General features: G+C 38.8%; 1 protein-coding gene across 1 annotated transcript; it reads right to left on the bottom strand.

Moving 5' to 3' along the window:
• Window positions 1-8,529: 8,529 nt before the first annotated feature.
• LOC110195012 (olfactory receptor 52P1-like) lies at window positions 8,530-9,477 on the bottom strand. The gene has a single exon (XM_020967663.1). The coding sequence runs from the start codon at window positions 9,475-9,477 to the stop codon at window positions 8,530-8,532; it is 948 nt and encodes a 315-aa protein (XP_020823322.1).
• Between the last annotated feature and the right edge of the window lie 9,011 nt (window positions 9,478-18,488).

Here is an 18,488-nt window from a genome sequence, read left to right as displayed (position 1 = left end):
ACCCAGAATAAGTCAACACAGATTTATTAAATGTTTACTATGTGCCAGACATTTTAAGTCCTGTAGATACAAAGAAAGGGAAAAAAATAGTCCATGTCCTCTAAGAGGGCAATTATTAAATTATATGAATGAGGAGATAAAACCTAGAGTTGTTTCCACAACCCCAATGCTCATCCTAAATGGAGCCTGGAGAGGGAAGATTAGTCCTATCAGGGCATTCCCCCACCATCTGAAAAAGGGAAGAGAGCTCCTACTCTATAAGGGACCCAAACTAAAGGTGACTAAGATCTATCTGCAGAAAGGGACAAACCTAACTCCCAGAATTCATGTGGAAGCAAGGAAGGGTAAAGGAAAAGCCCAGCATATGCACAGAAGTGGACAGTATTAATACCTAAGCAAAGCTTCCAAGAAATATGGAAACAAAGGGTGAGGGAAAGACCAGAAGGAGGAAAGAAGACTAGAGATGACTCAAAGCCAAAACATGATTTGGAGATTAATATAGAATGCAGGCCATTGTAAGGAGGTGGGGTAGGGAGGGTGGAGTCAAGAGAGTCAGGAAAAAACTGCCAGAATTGTGCATGAGTACCTGTCCTCTAGGCAACAGTTCAGAGCATAACTGAAAAAAATAAGGGAAAATTGAGCCCTGAAGTCCAACCAAGCAGAAATTAACTTCCAAACACCTTCTCCCCTTGCCAAGGCCTTTTCCTTCTACTCCACTTAGGAAGAATTTGGGAGGAGATAAATAATAGAGAGAGTTACAGTTTCTTTCATGAGCCCTCTTTCCCTATTTTCTTGAAAGTTCAGGTCCTGGCTCAAGAGAAGCTTCTTGATTCCCAAAGTTAGGGAAAGGAATGTGAAGCTGAAAGCCCAGGAATCAAAAACTTGAACAGCGACCCTCATCTCCTAAGAGAAATGAAAGAGGAAAAGCAGAGGCAGAATCATGAAAGGCAGAATCAGGAAAGTTGAGGCTTCCTTTTCCTAGAGCTCTTATACTCTACCATCCCTCTTTTCTAAGAACAATCTCACCTATACCTTCCCTTACTGCCCCTGCAATAAGACACCACAAGACTTTTCTCTCACCCCCACGGTTAAATAGCCTAAGAAGATGAGATGATTATATGAGGCATTGTAATTGGTCAGCCTAGAACTCCAAATAGGTTGGAGACCTAGGACACCTGGAAGCCTAGTCTAAGTTTTTAAAAATATCATTAACTCTATGGGTGCCTATTTACCCAGCAAAGAGTTGTTTTTCTCATCACACTGGGGGAGGAGGGTAGGCAGAAGAAGGGTTTCCTTCAGGAACCTAGAGAGATATTGATGAAGAGAGGAGCTCACTGAAGTAGATATGGAGATTTATCTAAGGGCATGAATTGTCATTGAATGGAGTGAGGTTTTGGCTCTGATGGAAATCCTGAGAGTTCATTGAAAGGGCTACTAAGCAGGTATAGAGTTGGAAATAGGTCACTGAAAGGGTTAGTTATACAAGTATAAGATGTAAAAGACATGGCTTCACAAGTTGTCAGAAAAAGACTACCACTCTTAGCTGACCGTAGTTTTGGGAGGTGATGATCCCACTCTCCCCTTAATAGCAAACCTTCTTTCTGTTGATTACCCTAATACAACCTCTCTATCCTTGTTTTATGTAGTTGTTTGAATGCTGGTATCATGGCACCCCATTAGACAGTGAGCCCTGAGAATGTCTCCAGTCTTGGCTCTCACATCCTAACATGTGAGTTCCTCCAAAGGCAGGAGGTATCAAGGTGCCCCATACAATGGTGAGATCCTTAAGATCAGGGATTGATTGTTGTTGGGGTTTTTTGTTTGTTTGTTTGTTTGTTTGTTTTTGCTTTTCTTTATTTCCCTAGTGCTTAAACATAATGCCCAGTACAAAAAAGTGAGTAGTAAATGCTTATACACTATCATAATTATACCTCATCTAGAATATCTGGGTAACAAATCTGGAGAATGACATTGGAGTGTGTCAAGAGAACAGTCATCAAAACAGTGATATCATGTGACATGAGAATCAACTGAAGGAACTGGAGGAAGAGAAAGTGCTGTTGTTGGTTGGTTACTAGAGTGAGATATGCTCTGTGTCTCCAGAAGAAAAAATCAGGACAAATGGGAAGAGGCAGCAAGGAGGCAGACTTTTAATCAACATAAGAAAGAATTACCCAATAATCATTGCAGTCCAACAACTCAGGAAAGTCTTTGTAGATAGTAAGACCTCTGACCCTGAAAGTGTCAAGAGGTTGCATGGCCACCTGTCCAGAATGTTATATAGGCAATTATGATGTGAGGTGCTTCTCCCTCTGAAATGTGAGCAATTAGGTTTGCTGAAAATGGCAGGAAAAAAATACTTTTGCGTAAAGAAAAAGAAATAAACCAACTTGGAAGAATGTAAAAATACTGCCTCTTATACATATAAAAAGTTTGAGGGCTAAAACGGGCAAAAAAAGAATTTTTTTACTAAAAATTTACAAAATGCAAGTGTGAGGAAATGTAGTTTTCAGAGTCATAGAATGTTAAAGGACACTTTGAGAAATGGAGAATGACTGATGCTGTAGGGAATTATGGTCCCTCAGTTCATTTGCATATCAAGTTTTTAGGCTTAAGAAGTCCAAGCTCACAAAATAATAAATCAATAACTGTTTGTAAGCTATGAGATCAATAAACAAAATCTGTTAGGTTTATAATTAAAAGGGAAGTTCAAGAGTTTTTAAACGCATAAAGAAAAGGTGAACCAATAAGTATGATGAGGCATTAATTTAAGTCATTGAAAATAGTGAAGAAAGGCCTAGATGGCAGAGCAAGGCAGGAACTTGCCTGGATTCTCCAAAATTCACCTTTAAACAACTATAAAATCATGCCTGAAAATGAATTCCGAAGCAGCAGAACCAGTAAAGAGTCAGAGTGAAACAATTTTCCGGCCAAACAATATCAAAGGTTGGAAGGAAAGGTCCATACCACTCAGGTAAAAGAGGAGTGCAGTTCAGTGCAGGCAGCGTCTGGGCAAGCCAGCAGCAGACTACACCCCAACAAATGAGTGGTGTGGTGCTGAGCTCCTGGCACAGATCAGCAGACACCCTGTGGCCTCAGTACATCAGACCAGAGGCCAGGCTGCATAACCCCAGTGCGAGAAGCTTGGGACAGTGCCCCCTCCACACCAGGAGCAGAGACCATCTTTAAAATAAAAAATTTTAAATCATAAAATAGGCTGGAAAAATGAGGGGGAGAAAACAAAACAAAACCAATCTGATCATAAAAAGTTACCACAGTGACAGGGAAGATCAAAACACAAACTTGGAAGAGGACAACAACGTTGAAATAGCTACATGTGAAGCCACAAAGAAAAATGTGAATTGGTCTTACCTCCCTCCCCCCCCCAAAAAAACCCTGGAAGACCTCAAAAAGGATTTTAAAAATCAAATAAAATAGAAGAAAATTAGAAAAAGAAATGAGAGTGATTCAAGAGAAACATGAAAAAGGAGTAAGTAGCTTGGTAAAAGAAGCACCAAAAAAAAAAAAAAAATGAAAAGAGATGTACAAAAATTTGTTGAAGAAAACAACTCCTTAAAAGGTAGAATTGGCCAAATGGAAATGGAGTACAAAAATTCATTGAAGAAAACAATTCTTAAAAAGTAGAATTGTCCACATGGAAAAGGAGGTGCAAAAGCTCACTAAAAAAAAATTTCTTAAAAATTGGAATTAGGCAAGTGAATGACTTTGAGTTCATGACTCCATGAGACATCAAGAAACAATAAAAAAAAACATTAAAACAATGAAAAAATAGAAGAAAATGTAAAATATTTAACTGTAAGCACAACTGACCTGGAAAATAGATCCAGGAGAGATAACTTAAGAAATATTGGGCTACCTGAAAGCCATGACTAAAAAAAAGACCCTGGACATTGTCTTTGAAGAAATTATCAATGAAAACTGTCCTGATATCCTAGGACCAAAAAGTGAAATTGAAATTGAAAGACTCCACCAATCACCTCCTGAAAGAGATACCAAAATACAAACTCCCACGAACATTATAGCCAAAATCTGGAGTCTGAAGTCAAAGAGAAAATATGGCAGGCAGCCAAAAACAAACAATTCAAATATCATGGAGAGACACAATTGGGATTACACAGAATTTAGAAACTTCTGCATTAAAGGATTGGAAGGCTTGGAATATGATATTCCAGAAGACAAAGGAGCTAAGATAACAACAAGAATCACCTACCCAGAGAAACTGAATATAAGCCTTTGGGGGGAAATGGATATTCAATGAAACAGGAGACTTTCAAGCATTCCTAACAAAAAGACCAGAGCTGAATAGAAAATTTTCTTTTTAAATACAAGATTCAAGACAAGCATTAAAAGGTAAACAGCTAAGATTTTTTTAATAAGGGATTTAATAAGGTTAATAACCTGTTCACATTAGTATATGGGAAGATGATACTTGTAACTAGTAAGAACTTTATCTCTATTAAGATAGTTAGAAGAATTATTCATAGATAGAAGGAATGAATATAAGTTGACTTCGATGGGATAATATCCAAAAAGAACAAAAATAAAATTAAGTGGTGAAAAAGAAGACTGCACTGGGAGAAGAGGGAAGGGAGAGGTAGAATTGGGTAAATTATCTCACATGAAGAGGGATGGAAAACTTATTACAATGGAGGGGAAGATGGGAATGAGGGCATTGCTTGAACCTCGCTCTCATCAGAATTAGCTCAAAGAGAGAATTACATATACATTCAGTTGGGCATAGAAATCTATTTTACCATAAAGAAAAATAGAGGGGCAGATAGGTGGCCTAGTAAATAAAGCACTGGCCCTGGAATCTAGAAGACTTGAGTTCAATTCTGGCCTCAGACACCTACTAGGTATGTGACCCTGGGACCATAGGTGTGTGACAACCCCAATAGCCAGAAAAAGGAAAGAAAAATAGAAAGCCAAAGTGATTAGAGAACTGGGGGACTGATGGAAGGGAGATTGAAGGAAATGAAAATCAAAACACTGGTGAGGAGAAAGAGAAGAAGAAAAGGGTGGGGAGGAGAGAGACAGAGAGGTGGAGAGAGACAGAGAGGGAGAGAGAGAGAGAAGAGAGAGAGAGAGAGAGAGAGAGAGAGAGAGAGAGAGAGAGAGAAGGACAAACTTAGGAAATTAGAATGGAGGGAAATACAAAGTTAGTAATCATAACTTTGAATGTGAATGGGATGAACTCACCCATGAAATGGAAGCAGATAGCAGAGTGAATTAAAACTCAGAATCCTGCAATATGTTGTTTATAAGAAACACATTTGAAGTGGAAGACACACACAAAGTAAAGGTAAGGGGTTGGAGTAGAATCTATTATGCTTCAGCTGAAATTAAAAAAAAAAGCAGGAGTAGCAATCATGATCTCAGACAAAGCAAAAGCAATAATAGATCTAATTAAAAGAGATAAGGAAGGAAACTATATTTTGTTAATAGGTACCATAGACATTGAAGTAATATCAATATTAAACATATATGCACCAAATAGTATCGCATCCAATTTTGTAAAAGATAAGTTAATGATTTATAGGAAGAAATAGAAAAGCTATGCTAGTGGAGGACCTCAATTTTCCCCTCTTAGAACTATAAAAATCTAACAAAAGAAAAAAAAGAAAAAAGTTATGGAAGTAAGTAGAATTTTAGAAAATATAAATATGATAGATCTCTGAAGAAAATTGAATAGGAATAGAAAGGAATATGCATTTTCTCAGCAGTATGTGTACCTACATAAAAACTAGTAATGTATTAGGGCATAAAAACTTCACGATCAAATGCAGAAAGGCACAAATATTAAATGTATTCTTTTCAGATCATAATACAATAAAAATTGCATTCAATAAAAAGGTTGAAAAGATAGATTAAAATTATTTGGAAACTAAATAATCTAATTCTAAAGAATGAGATGGTCAAAGAACAAATAATACCAACAATCAATAATTTCATTAAAATGAATTACAACAATGAAACAATATACCATAATTTATGGGATGCAGCCAAAGCAGAACTTAGGGGGGAATTTATATCTCTAAACCCTTACATCAATAAAATAAGGCAAGAGCAGATCAATGAAGTGGGCATGAAACTTAAAAAAAAAAAACTAGAAAAAGAACAAATTAAAAATCCCTAAGTAAGCACCAAATTTGAAATCCTGAGAACCAAAAGAGAGATTAGTAAAACTGAAATTAAGAAAACCATTGAACTAATAGACACATCTATGAGCTGGTTTTATGGGAAAAAAACAGTAAAATAAATAAACCATTGGTAATTCAATTTAAAAAAAGAATGAAGAAAAGCAATTTAACAGTATCAAAAGTGAAAAGAGTGAATTCACCACTTACGAAGAGAAAATTAAAGTAATTATTGAGTTATTTAGTCCAATAATACACCAATAATTCTGGCAATCTAAGCAAAATGGACAAATGTTTACAAAAATATAAATCCCCCAAATTAACAGAAGAAATAGAATACTTGAATAATTCCATCTTTGAGAAAGAATTGAACAAGCCAACAATAAACTCCCTAAGAAAAATTCCCCAGAACCAGATGGATTCACAAGTGAATTCAGCCAAGCAGTTAAAGAACAATTAATTCCAATATTATATAAACTATTTGAAAAAAATAAGCAAAGAATGAGTCCTATTAAATTCCTTTTATGACACAAACATGGTGCTGATACCTAAACCAGGAAGAGTGAAAACAGAGAAAGGAAACTATAGTCCAATTCGCCTAATGAATTTAATGAAATTTAAATAAAATACTAACAAGAAGATTACAGCAATATATCGCAAGGATCATACACTATGACAAGGTGGAATTTATAGCAGGAACTCAGGGCTGGTTTATTATTAGGAAAACTATCAGCATAATTGACCATATCAATAACAAAACCAAGAGAAATCATATGATTATCTCAATAGATGTAGAAAAAGCTTTTGACAAAATACAGCACCCATTCCTGCTAAAAAACACTAGAGAACATAGGAATAAAGGCAGCATTCCTTAAAATGATAAGCAGTATCTGTGTAAAACCATCAGCAAACATTATCTGTAATGGGGATAAGCTAGAAGCCTTCCCAATATAATCAGAGGTGAAGCTAGTATGCCCATGTGATCTATACAAAGAGTAATAGTAGCATCATAGTCTTAGAATCTTAGAATCCTCAAATCTTGGAGTGGTCCACTTTACAACAAGACATATTTCTAGGTTCCTTTAATGAGCAAACTTCCCTAACGTTGAGATCTAGTGAGCTTGACAAAGGGGGATTTAATTACCTGTCACCTTCCTGAGAGAAGTGGCCTGTTCCCCAGCAACAAGCACGTTGTTGACTAATCCATATCATTGCCACTATGTCATAGGCAGAGAAACTGAGACCAGGACCAAGAGGTAGCCAGGGATATCATGTATAGAATAGCCCAGCTTAAATTCTTCTTCCCGAGATTCTTTGGAGAATGGCCCTTTTGGATACCTGAGCTTATTATGCTGTTAGAGGTAGAGGCCCTAGATTCAGGACCTGAGTTCAAATCCCATCCCAGACACTTACTAGCTGTGTGACCCTGGGCAAATCACTGACCCTGTTTGTCTCAACTCCTCATCTGTAAAATGAACTGGAGAAGGAAATGGCAAACCAGTGTAGTATCTTATGGAGAGCTGAATGTGACTGAAACCACACACACACACACACACACACACACACACACAAATAGAGGTAGAGGTGGTAGAGGAAGAAGTAATAGGAAGCCTTTTTCTATGGGAACCAGGTTCAAAACTCACCTCCTCTAGGTAGCCTACCTTAATCAACTTCCCTTTTCCCCCCTTACTTATAAACATATAAACTTAGGTTGTTAGAGCTGGAAATGCATTAGAGCAGGGAAGTCAAACCCAGGGCCTGCCAGCCATATCACAAGGTCAGTAAAATTCTTGCTCAAATAAGATTAAAGTGTAATTAGGAAATGCTTAAACAAAATAAATAAAAATACAATACATCATAAATAATGTTAATTTGTGGTTTTCTCAGTCAATATGTGCCTCCTCAGGAATCTGTTTTTATTTGAAATTAACACCATTGCCTTAGAAGTCATATAATACAACCCTCTACCCCCATTTTATAGCTGATCTTTCTTCCATTCCATTTTCCCTTGGCACCAATGAATGTGTATATATCATCTTCTTTTTCACCCATTTCTATTTCTCTCTGTTTTTGTCTGTGCCCTAAGAATGTGTCCAGTCTTGGCTGTCAGACCCTAAAATGGTAGTTCCCTCCAAGGGTATGGAGTATCATGGTGCCCCATCCAACTGAGTGCTCCTTGAGCACAGAGTCATGCTCTTCCCCTGGGCTGCCAAAGGACAAGTGCCCTGAGTATAGGCCTATATATTTTCCCATTAGCACAGGGCCATGCCTCCCTTATAGATAGGAAGTCTTACGTCTTTTCCTGAGAGTAGTAACTACTTTCACAGCAGGAAAATGAGGTCAGAGATATGGTAGGATCTCTAAGAAGTTTTTAGGCCTGGACTGGACCTCTCTGTAGCAGCCGCAATGCTCCATCCTGGATCTGTTTGGTCTTCATGCCATAAATAATAGGGTTCAGCATAGGGGGCACCACAAGATATAGGTCAGCCAGGAGTATATGCACATGGCGTGGTACATGCTGCCCAAACCGCTGAGTATAGAAAGAAAAAAGACCCGGAGTGTAGAAAAGCAAGATGACCCCAAGGTGGGAACCACAAGTCCCAAAGGTCTTAGCTCGTGCCTCCTTGGAAGAAAGTGCTAACACTGCCCGCAGGATGAGAGCGTAGGAGAGTGCAATGCATATGGAATCAGTGCCCACAACCAGTGTAGCTGCAGTGATGCCATACACATTATTGGCACGTGTGTCATCACACGCTAGTTTTACCACAGCCATGTGTTCACAGTAAGAGTGAGCAATCACCTGGCCACAGTAATGCAGCCTTGCCAGGAGGCAGGTGAGTGGGGTCATGAGTCCCAGGCCCCGAAATACAGCAGCCATGCCCATATGGCCCACAGTCCCCAATGGCAATAAGGTATCATAGTGTAAAGGACGGCAGATGGCCACATACCGATCCACAGCCATGGCCAGCAGGATGCCTGACTCCACAGCTGAAAAGCCATGAATGAAGAACATCTGTGTAGCACAGGCACCAAAAGTGATCTCAGCCGTGCCTGCCCAGAAGAGAGCAAGGAGCCTGGGCACTGTGGAGGTGCAGAGAACCAAGTCAATGACAGAGAGCATGCAGAGGAAGACGTACATGGGCTGGTGCAGCTGTGGCTCTGTCCAGATCACCAGCAGGACAGCCAGGTTACCCAGGACAGCCATGACATACATGGAGCAGAATGGGAATGCAATCCAGTAGTGGGAGACCTCCAGGCCTGGGATGCCCATCAGGATGAAGGTGGTAGGACTGACATGGCTGTGGTTGTAGAGTGTCATGGTTCAGTGCAGGAAGGGGGAAGAAAGGGGTTGTTTCCTCCAGCAAAATGGAGGTAGGACAGGGAATGTCACTGGCCTTCTCTGAGCTCCAGGTAGTGTGCCATGAAGAAAAGGAGGCAGCTGGGATCCATCTCTATAGAGACAGAGCTGAAAAGGCAGTGTAAGGGATTCTGATTAGGCCTTAAGAATAACTCCTAGAGAGAAAGGGGGTTGTTAGGTACTAGGATCTAATGGAAAGAAGAAAATACAATTCCCTTTTCTGGGGAACAAGAGCCTTCCCCACCTTCCACTGTCTAACTTAGATATTCTCATATATTGGAGGCAGAGAGGTGAACAAGATGGTCTTTGGCTTTGTTCTATAGCAGCAGCGTTTGTAAAACCTATCTACTTCACCCTCCTTTCCTCCTACTGGTCCCCTGCCTACTCTCTCCTTCTGGTTTTCTGTCCCTCTATCTGTCTGTCTGAGATTACTCACATGATTAAAAGGCCACATAGGCTGCAGCACAGAATTCATAAAGATGATTTAAAAGACGAAGACCAATCAGCTGCCAATCCTATCAGTTTTTCCCGCAGACTATCTTTTGTATCTATAACTTCCCGATTTCCACAGCTACACCTTAGTACAGGCCCAAGGCCAGTGGAACTTTATATGTTGCTAAACAGAATCTCAGAGTTTGAATAGACCTTTGATTGATAAGTCACTCCTCTGCTCAAAGACCTTCAAAGACTCCCTATCATCTTAAGATAAAAACACAAAATTCTTAGTCTGGCATTTAAGGCCTCCCACAATTTGACTAAAACCTACCTTTTCAGCCTTATTTTATCCCCATGGTTTATGTTCCAGCCAAGCAGACTGTTCTCTGTCCCACTGAAGTATTCTGTAAACTCTCAAATCTCTGCTTTGAGGATGATGCTCCCTTTGCCTCAAATGCCCTTCCTCCTTATGCTGTCACCCTGTACCCCATCCCCTGCATCTGCTAAATTCCTATCAATTCTTTTTGACTCAGTTCAAATATCAGTTTTTTAATAAAGATTTACCTGAACCTCACAATGGTGTGTTAATTTTTTTTCTCTTCCTTGAATATTACAAAATATTTTGCCTGCCCGCATCACTTAATGCTTATTTTTTAGGCCCTCCTGGCTCAACAAATATTGATGGTAACTGTTTCTCTTTTGGCCAGCTCTGAAGGTCTTCCCGTCCCAGTTTGATTTTTTTTTTTTAATTAAAGGGGCCATCCCTTGACTCACTTCTTCAAGAGGCCTATTTATTGAATGGGCATTGCTTCACTCAAAGTGAGAACTTGAAAAGACATTAGCTTACAATGGCCAAGGTCTCCCACTGAATCCTGGGCCATCTCCAGTTGCCCTGATCAATATCTGGCCACTGAACCCTGGAGAAAGTGAGGCTGGTGACTTACACAGCCCTCCCCACTCAAAACGTAGTCAATTGCAAGTCATGTCATCATCTCCATGATGGCATGGTCCTCTTAAAGAATGAAGGACAAACCACAATGGTTACCAATATATGTGTCACATCTCCCTACTAATTAGTAAGTTCTATGAAAGCAGAAACTATGTCTTATATAAAGTGTGTACCTCTCCAAGTGCTGAGCATAGGGCTATTATGAGATTAGGTAATTAATGGGTCTCCTGGTGTAATGAATAGTGTTGAACTGGGAATCAGGAGACCTTGGTTCGAATTCCCCATCAAAGACCTGACTAATAGTGTGACCTCAGTCAACTTCTTTCAGCCTCAGTTCCTCATTCATGAAATGGGATAATAGTAGCAGCTACCTCCAGAGCTGTTGTGAGGATCAAATTAAACAACATGTGTAAAGTGCTTTACAAACCTCAAAAGGCTACACACACACACACACACACACACACACACATATATATATATAAATATATATATATGTGTATATATATACACATACACTAGCTATTATCATCATTATTATCACTTGTACTTACAGTATCAAAGGGCTGTTATAAAGAAAGGGCTGATCGATGTAAGTTATTACTAAGGGTTTTCTCCTTGGATCTTGTCCAGCTGGGAATTTTCCTAGTCCTATTCCAAAGCGATGTGCCACAGTATTCCATCTGGAGTTAACTTGAAAAACATCACATCGGAGCTCACAACTGAGTAAGTTTGCTGTTACTGTACACATTCGATCAGTTGCTGAAAGAACACCTATCAGGGATACCCTAGAGAGCATTTGTACACTGGCTGTAGAGAGCATGGAAAGAGCACTGAGCTGGGAGTGAGATGTCTTGCTCACTATGTCACTTTGCTGTTTTTTTTTTCTTTCAGGCAATTGGGGTTAAGTGACTTGCCCAGGGTCACACAGCTAGTAAGTATCAAGTATTTGGTCTGAGGCTGGAATTGAACTTGGGTCCTCCTGACTTCAGGGACTGCGCTCTATCCACTGTGCCACCTAGCTGCTCCCTGATTATGTTACTTTGGGAAAGATACTTCCCCTCTCTGTGCCTCAGTTTCCTCACCTATAAAATTAAAGGGTAAGATTGAAATAAAGTTTTCTCCCATTCTGAATTCATAGAATGTGAGAGTCAGGAGAAGTCCTAGAGATATAAGATAAAAGGGAGCAAATTTCTTTTCCATATAGGACAATTTAGAGCTGTCTCACAAGTGAGCAGTCTCTGCAGTCAAGAACGTTCTAGAGGTCTTGGTTTCTGTGGGTGCTAGTTAATAGAAGATTGCAGCATTCAAGGGGTTACTACATTTTCTCCTTGAGTCCAGGGATCCTGTACCACTTTCAAACTGTATCACCTCAGGATAGCATCTCTACATCTCTGGACCTATCTCCTCTTCTGTTTAATGGGCTGCATCACCTAAACCACAGGGTTGTTTAGGGGATTGAATGAAGGGCTATATACACTTTAGCTTGTGACATCCTCACTATTCCCTCCAGGTATCTTTCACAAGGATGGACCCACTGCATGTTCTGCACAAAAGGACTTACCAAAGCTTGGGGAACATGATAAAAGTCATTGTGGCTCCTCTTCCTATAGGGCTTAGGATATAGAGGCCAGCTGACCCATTTATCCCTAGCTCTAATGACTGCTCCACTGGGAAAAGAAATTCTCCAAGGTAGGATGGGGAGGTTAAAATAAAAAAACCTCTGTAAGCTCTGTGTCTGGGGAAAGAGGCACAAATAGCATGCAGGAAATTTAACCCTTGAAGCAGAGGTAAAGGAATATGAGCAGAAGTATAGTTGGATGGGAGGGGTGGGGGAAAGGGGAGCAGAGCAGAAGACCTAGTTGTGAGTACTAGCTCTACTACTGACTCCTATGCAATCCTAGGCAAGTTATTCCCTTCTCTAGGTCTCAATTTCTTCATCTACGAAATAGGGATAATTATCCTTGTCCTGCCCTTGAAGAACTAATGACAAAATGGAAGGGCAAATGATTTCTAAGATGTATATTGGGGTTCAATTAGGTTGCTGCTTTATGGGCTAAGCAGTATAGCACTTGATGCTTGTTTTTTCAAATGGGAAGAAGGCTATTAGGCCTTAACCATTTATACTGAGGGCTGGGGTTCTTGTCTATGAGCTTCAGGGAATCATGGCATAAGAGATTTTAAACTGGGAGGAACTTTAGAGATTATTTCATGTGTCCCTTTCACTTATGTAGATATAAACAAGAGGAAGTACTTTGGATCCTGTCCACAGTCAGAAATCCAGGACATATGGCTGTGAAAAAGCCAACACTTGACTACTATGTCATGTGCCCAATTCTTTCATCTAGAGGCATGACTCACTTGATCTCTGGATTAGCTACCACTTATCTGGAAATATCTCATTTTTTCCTTCTCCTTGTGTTGCTTTTTTTACCTACCTTCACTCAAAGTCATTTCAGACACAAGAGATCTCTTGTCTCAAACTAGGTCTCTTCAAATGAGATAATGCTTGTGAAGTATTTACAAATGCCTGGAACACAGTAGGTGCTTAACAAATATTTATCCCTTTCCTTCCAAGCAATGAAGCATCAGCCTCTGAAAACTGCTCATCATGTCAACCATTTTCCATATGGAAAACTTCACCCAATATTTCCATGTTCCTCACAGTCTCTCCCTCACCCATTAATAAAGTAGATGGTAAGCAGACCCCATGAACATCCATTTTATAAATAGGACACCACTTCCTGACTGAAGTAGTGAGTGCTTCAGCTAAGTCTGGGGTCATTGTGGCGTTTCTTTTGGGACAGGTGGAAGTAGACCCACTCCGCCAAAAGACTACAGAAAGGCTTTCCATGCCACACAGGTAATGCCAAAGAATTAGAAGAAAAGGAAGATTCAATAGAAGAGACATGAAAGTTCAAGAAATCCAGAGCCAAGAAAGCTCTTGCATTTTGCCCAGAATTGAGCTGGATAATTACTGAGTAATGCTGGTGGATGAAGAAGAGGAAGACAAGGAACCAGGAATGGTTGAGGAGGATACTGTGGGATATGATATCCATGTAGACTTAGGAGATTAAAAACCCAAGATAATTGAAATAAGTCAGTTATTATTTTGCCTTCCAGTTCTATAGTATAGCATAGTAGACACAGCTCTGAATCTCGAGTCAAGCACACCTGATATGGAATCCAGTTTCAGACACTCACTGGTTGTGTGATTCTAGGCAAATGACATGGCCTTAGTATCAACTTCCTGTAAAATGAGGGTAATAGTGCCATCTCGTCCATAGTTATTATGAGGACCATATAATGTCTCTAATGTGCTTTGTAAACCTTAAAGCATCAAATAAATGTTAGCTATTATTATGGTACAGGGGATAGAGCAGTGCAGCTAGGTGGTACAATGGATAGAGCAGTCGTCCTGGAATCAGGAAGATTCATCTTCATGAGTTCAAATCTGTCCTCAGACACTTACCAGCTATGTAACTCTGGGCAAGTCACTTCACCCTGTTTGCCTCGGTTTCTTCACCTATAAAATGAACTGGAGAAGGAAATGACAAACCATTCCTTTATCTTTACAAGAAAACCCCAAAATGGGGTCACAAAGAGTCAGATACAACTGAATCAGTTGAACAAAACAAAGTGGATAGAGCAACCAACTTACCTTACTAAGTTGCCTGAATTCCAATCCTCATTAGATTCTTATTTGCTATGTATCCTGGACAAGTCACTTAAATCATTTAACCTCTTAGCTTTAGTTTCCTTATCTGTAAAATGGCTATAACAGCACCTACCTTATAGGTGAGTGAGCATCAAATGTCAAAATATTTCTAAAGCAATTTGCAAGCCTATATAAAATTTTAGCTATTACTATTTCATACATTCACACTGCATAAATGAATTATACCTTAAAGCTTTTCATTCTTCATCCCCAAATGCTACCTTTAGGTGACTGTGCAAAACCAAAACTCAGTTACTTTGAATACATACTAACGTTATCACCAAAAATACAGAAATGACTAATTTCACAAGGCCCTGAGCTAGATCCAACAATCCCTGCCCTCTAGGAGTTTCATTCTAGGACAGCCTCCCTGATATAGATGGTGCTGCAGAGGATAGACTGAAACCTAAGATGATTGTTGACTGACTGATGTTGGTCCTCAGTTGAAGTCCTTTCCTGATTCCTTGTTGTGGAGGTGAGAATGAATTTTGGACGTCTAGGCTACTGTCTTGTAAGCTCTAGCAGATGCTACCCATTGGGAAAGGTTATGACTATGGGCCCAAACCATTAGACTATGAGTTCTTCAATTAGAATGTGGATTCCTTAAAAGAAGAGACTTATATTTTTTGTTTTGTTTTGTTTGTTCTTTTTTGTATTCCCAGCTCTTAGCACAGTGCCTGTGACCTTTCTCCTTCTTCATCACCTCCTGACTTCTCTGGCTTCCTTCAAGTCTCAGCCAAAATCCTACCTTTTGCAAGAAGCCTTTCCCAGTTTTCCTTAATATTAATACCCTCCCCCTAGATTATCTCCAGTTTATTCTGTATATATCTTGCTTGTACAAAGAGTTTGCATGTTACATTATAAGCTCCTTAGGAGCAGGGACTGTTGTCATCATTTTATTTTATTTTGGCTTTCTTTATATCCCCAGTGCTTAGCACAGTGTCTGGCACACAGGGGACAATTAACAAAGGCTAACTGAATGTTGTCTAACTGATGAAGCTGAGGTATAAGTCCTGATATAAGGCTAGAGTGAGTTTGCTACATTGAGATGATGTTCAGAGTGGCTGAGAAGCAATGGCAGGAGGGAAATACAATCTAATTTCCTCTGACTATATGATCAACACTTTTTCCAGAACTGAATGAATTTAGAATGACAAAGCCAAATTAGAACTGAGGAATGACTTAGTCTAAACCATTCTTCGAATAAATGGGGAAACTGGAACCTGGGGAAGAAAGCTAACTTATCCAAAGTTAAAAACTATTAAGTACTTTGAAATATGAAGATTGTTCCTTCATCTATTTTCTCTACTCCAAACTAGGGATTTGCAATCTTACCAGAGCTTCAGCCATGATAAATATAATCTCTTAGTGCCCTATTCTTTGACTAAGTTGTACAGAAGGTACTGCTATGAATCTTAGAAGGTGTTTTTTTTTTAATCTGGGAGTTCAACTTAGGTAAAATTACAGAGCCAGTCTCTATCTCTATATTTTTCATATATTTATATGTGTACATACTATTTCCCCAGGAGTACATAAGGCCGTTGAGTACATAAATTACATCTTTTCATTGTTGTTGTAGCCCAATCACGTAGACTAGTGTTTGATAAACCCAAAGATTCCAGTATTGTGTCACTATTTGAGAAAAACTGTCAAGAAAGTTGGAAAACAGTCTGACAAGAACTGGCAAGTCTAGACCAACATCTCATAATGTATCCCTAGACAAGTTTCAAATGGGTATATAACTTAGACAATAAAAAGGTGACATCACAAACATATTAGAGAATCAGGGAAGGAATTGTCAGTTCTTTAAATAGGGGAACAGTTCATGACCAAACAAGAGACACAGAGGATTGAAGGAGGTAAAATGGACAATTTTGATTACATTAAATGAAACAGTTTTGTACAAATAAAACCAATGTAGCTAAAATTATAAGAGGAACAAGTAAGTAGGAAAAATCTTAACAGCAAGTTTCTCTGATAAAGGTCTCATTTATAAAATATATAGGCAACTAGTTAAAATGTATAAGAATAAGAGCTAATCCCCAACTGATAAATAGTAAAAATATAAGAACAGTTTGTAGAATAGGAAATCCAAGTTATCAATTGCTACATAAAAATGTTCAAAATCACTAATAATTAGAGAAATGTAAGTGAAAATAACGCTGAGTTTCTACCTTATTAACCATATTAGGAAAACTGGCCAAAAAAAAAAAAGGAAAATAATAAATGCTGGAGGAGTTTTAGGATGGCAGGTATATTAAGAAACTGTTAGACTGGTCCAGGCATTCTGGAAAGCAATTTGGAACTATACCGCCAAAGCAATTAAACTGTGTGTACCACAGCAGTACCATTGCTAGACATAACCCCCAACAATTAAAAAAAAAAAAAGGAAATGGCTTCATATATATATAAATATTTAAAGCAGCTCTTTTGTGGTGGAAAAATTGTGCACTGAGGAGATGCCCATCAATTGGGGAATGATTAAATAAGTTTTGGTATGTGAATACAGTGAACATTTTTGTGCTATAAGAAATAATGAAGGGGATCGTTTCAGAAAAACCTGGGAAAGCTTATATGAACTGACATAGAGTGACATGAGCAGAACCAGAAGAACAATTTATACAATAACAGCAATACTGTAAAGACAAACAACTTTGAAAGAACTATCATCATATAGAGAACTGAGTCAAATTTATAAGAATAAGAGTCATTCCCCAATTGATAAATGATCAAAATATGAAAAATCAGTTTTCAGAGGAAGAAATCAAAGTTATCAATACCACGTGAAAAATCCCTCCAAATCACTACTGATTAGAGAAATGCAAATTTAAAAAAATTTGAGGCACCACCTTACACCTATCAGATTGGTAAATATGATAGAAAAGGAAAATAACAAATGTTGGAAGAGATATGAAAACATTGGGACACTAATGTTCTGTTGGTGGAATTGTGAACTGGTCTAACAATTCTGAATAACAATTTGGAATTTTATCCAAAAGGCTATGAAACTGTGCTGTAGAAATTTAACCCAGCAATATCACTGTCAGTATCTCAAAGAGAGGAGAGAGAGAAAGAGAGAGGGGGGGAGGGAGAAGGAAAAGGACCTATGTGCACAAAAATATTTATAGCAGCTTTTTTTTGTTGTTGTGGCAAAGAATTGGAAATTGAAGGAGAGAACGCTTATCAATTGGAAAATAACTGAACAGGTTGTGGTATATGATTGTGATGGAATTTGTTCAGTCATTTTTCAGTCATGTCTGACTCTTCATAATGCCATTTGCGATTTTCTTAGCAAAGACACTAAACTGGCTTGCCATTTCCTTCTCCAGCTCATTTTACAGCTGAGGAAACTGAGGCAAACAGGGTCAAGTGACTTCCAGGGTTACACAACTAGCAAGTATCTGGGACCAGATTTGAACTCAGGAAGATGAATCTTTCTGACTCCAGGCCTGATGCTCTCTCCATTGTGCCACTATCTGCTCATTTTGAAGGAATACTATCATGCTACAAGAAATGATGAGCAGGATGATTTCAGAAAAATCTAGGAAGACTTATATGAACTGATGCAAAGTAAAGCGAGCAGAACTAGTAGAACACTGTGCACAGTAACAGCAGTACTGTAACAATGATCAATTGTAAAGGACTTAGCTACTCTGATCAAGACAATGACTGAAAACAATTCCAAAGGACTTATGATGAAAAATTCTGTCCACCTCCAGAGAAAGAACTAATGGAGCCTGAATACAGATTGAAACATTTTTTTTTTACTTTTTTTATTTTGCTTGTTTGTTTTGGTCTTTGTTTTCTTTCACAACATAGCTAATTTGGAAATATGTTTTGCATGACTGTACACGTGTAATGTATATCAAATTG

The sequence above is a fragment of the Phascolarctos cinereus genome, unplaced genomic scaffold (assembly GCF_003287225.1).
Source record: "Phascolarctos cinereus isolate Bilbo 61053 unplaced genomic scaffold, phaCin_HiC Scaffold_726;HRSCAF=1367, whole genome shotgun sequence".
In the NCBI taxonomy this organism is placed as follows: Eukaryota; Metazoa; Chordata; class Mammalia; order Diprotodontia; family Phascolarctidae; genus Phascolarctos; species Phascolarctos cinereus.
This window is presented reverse-complemented; position numbering and strand designations above follow the sequence as displayed.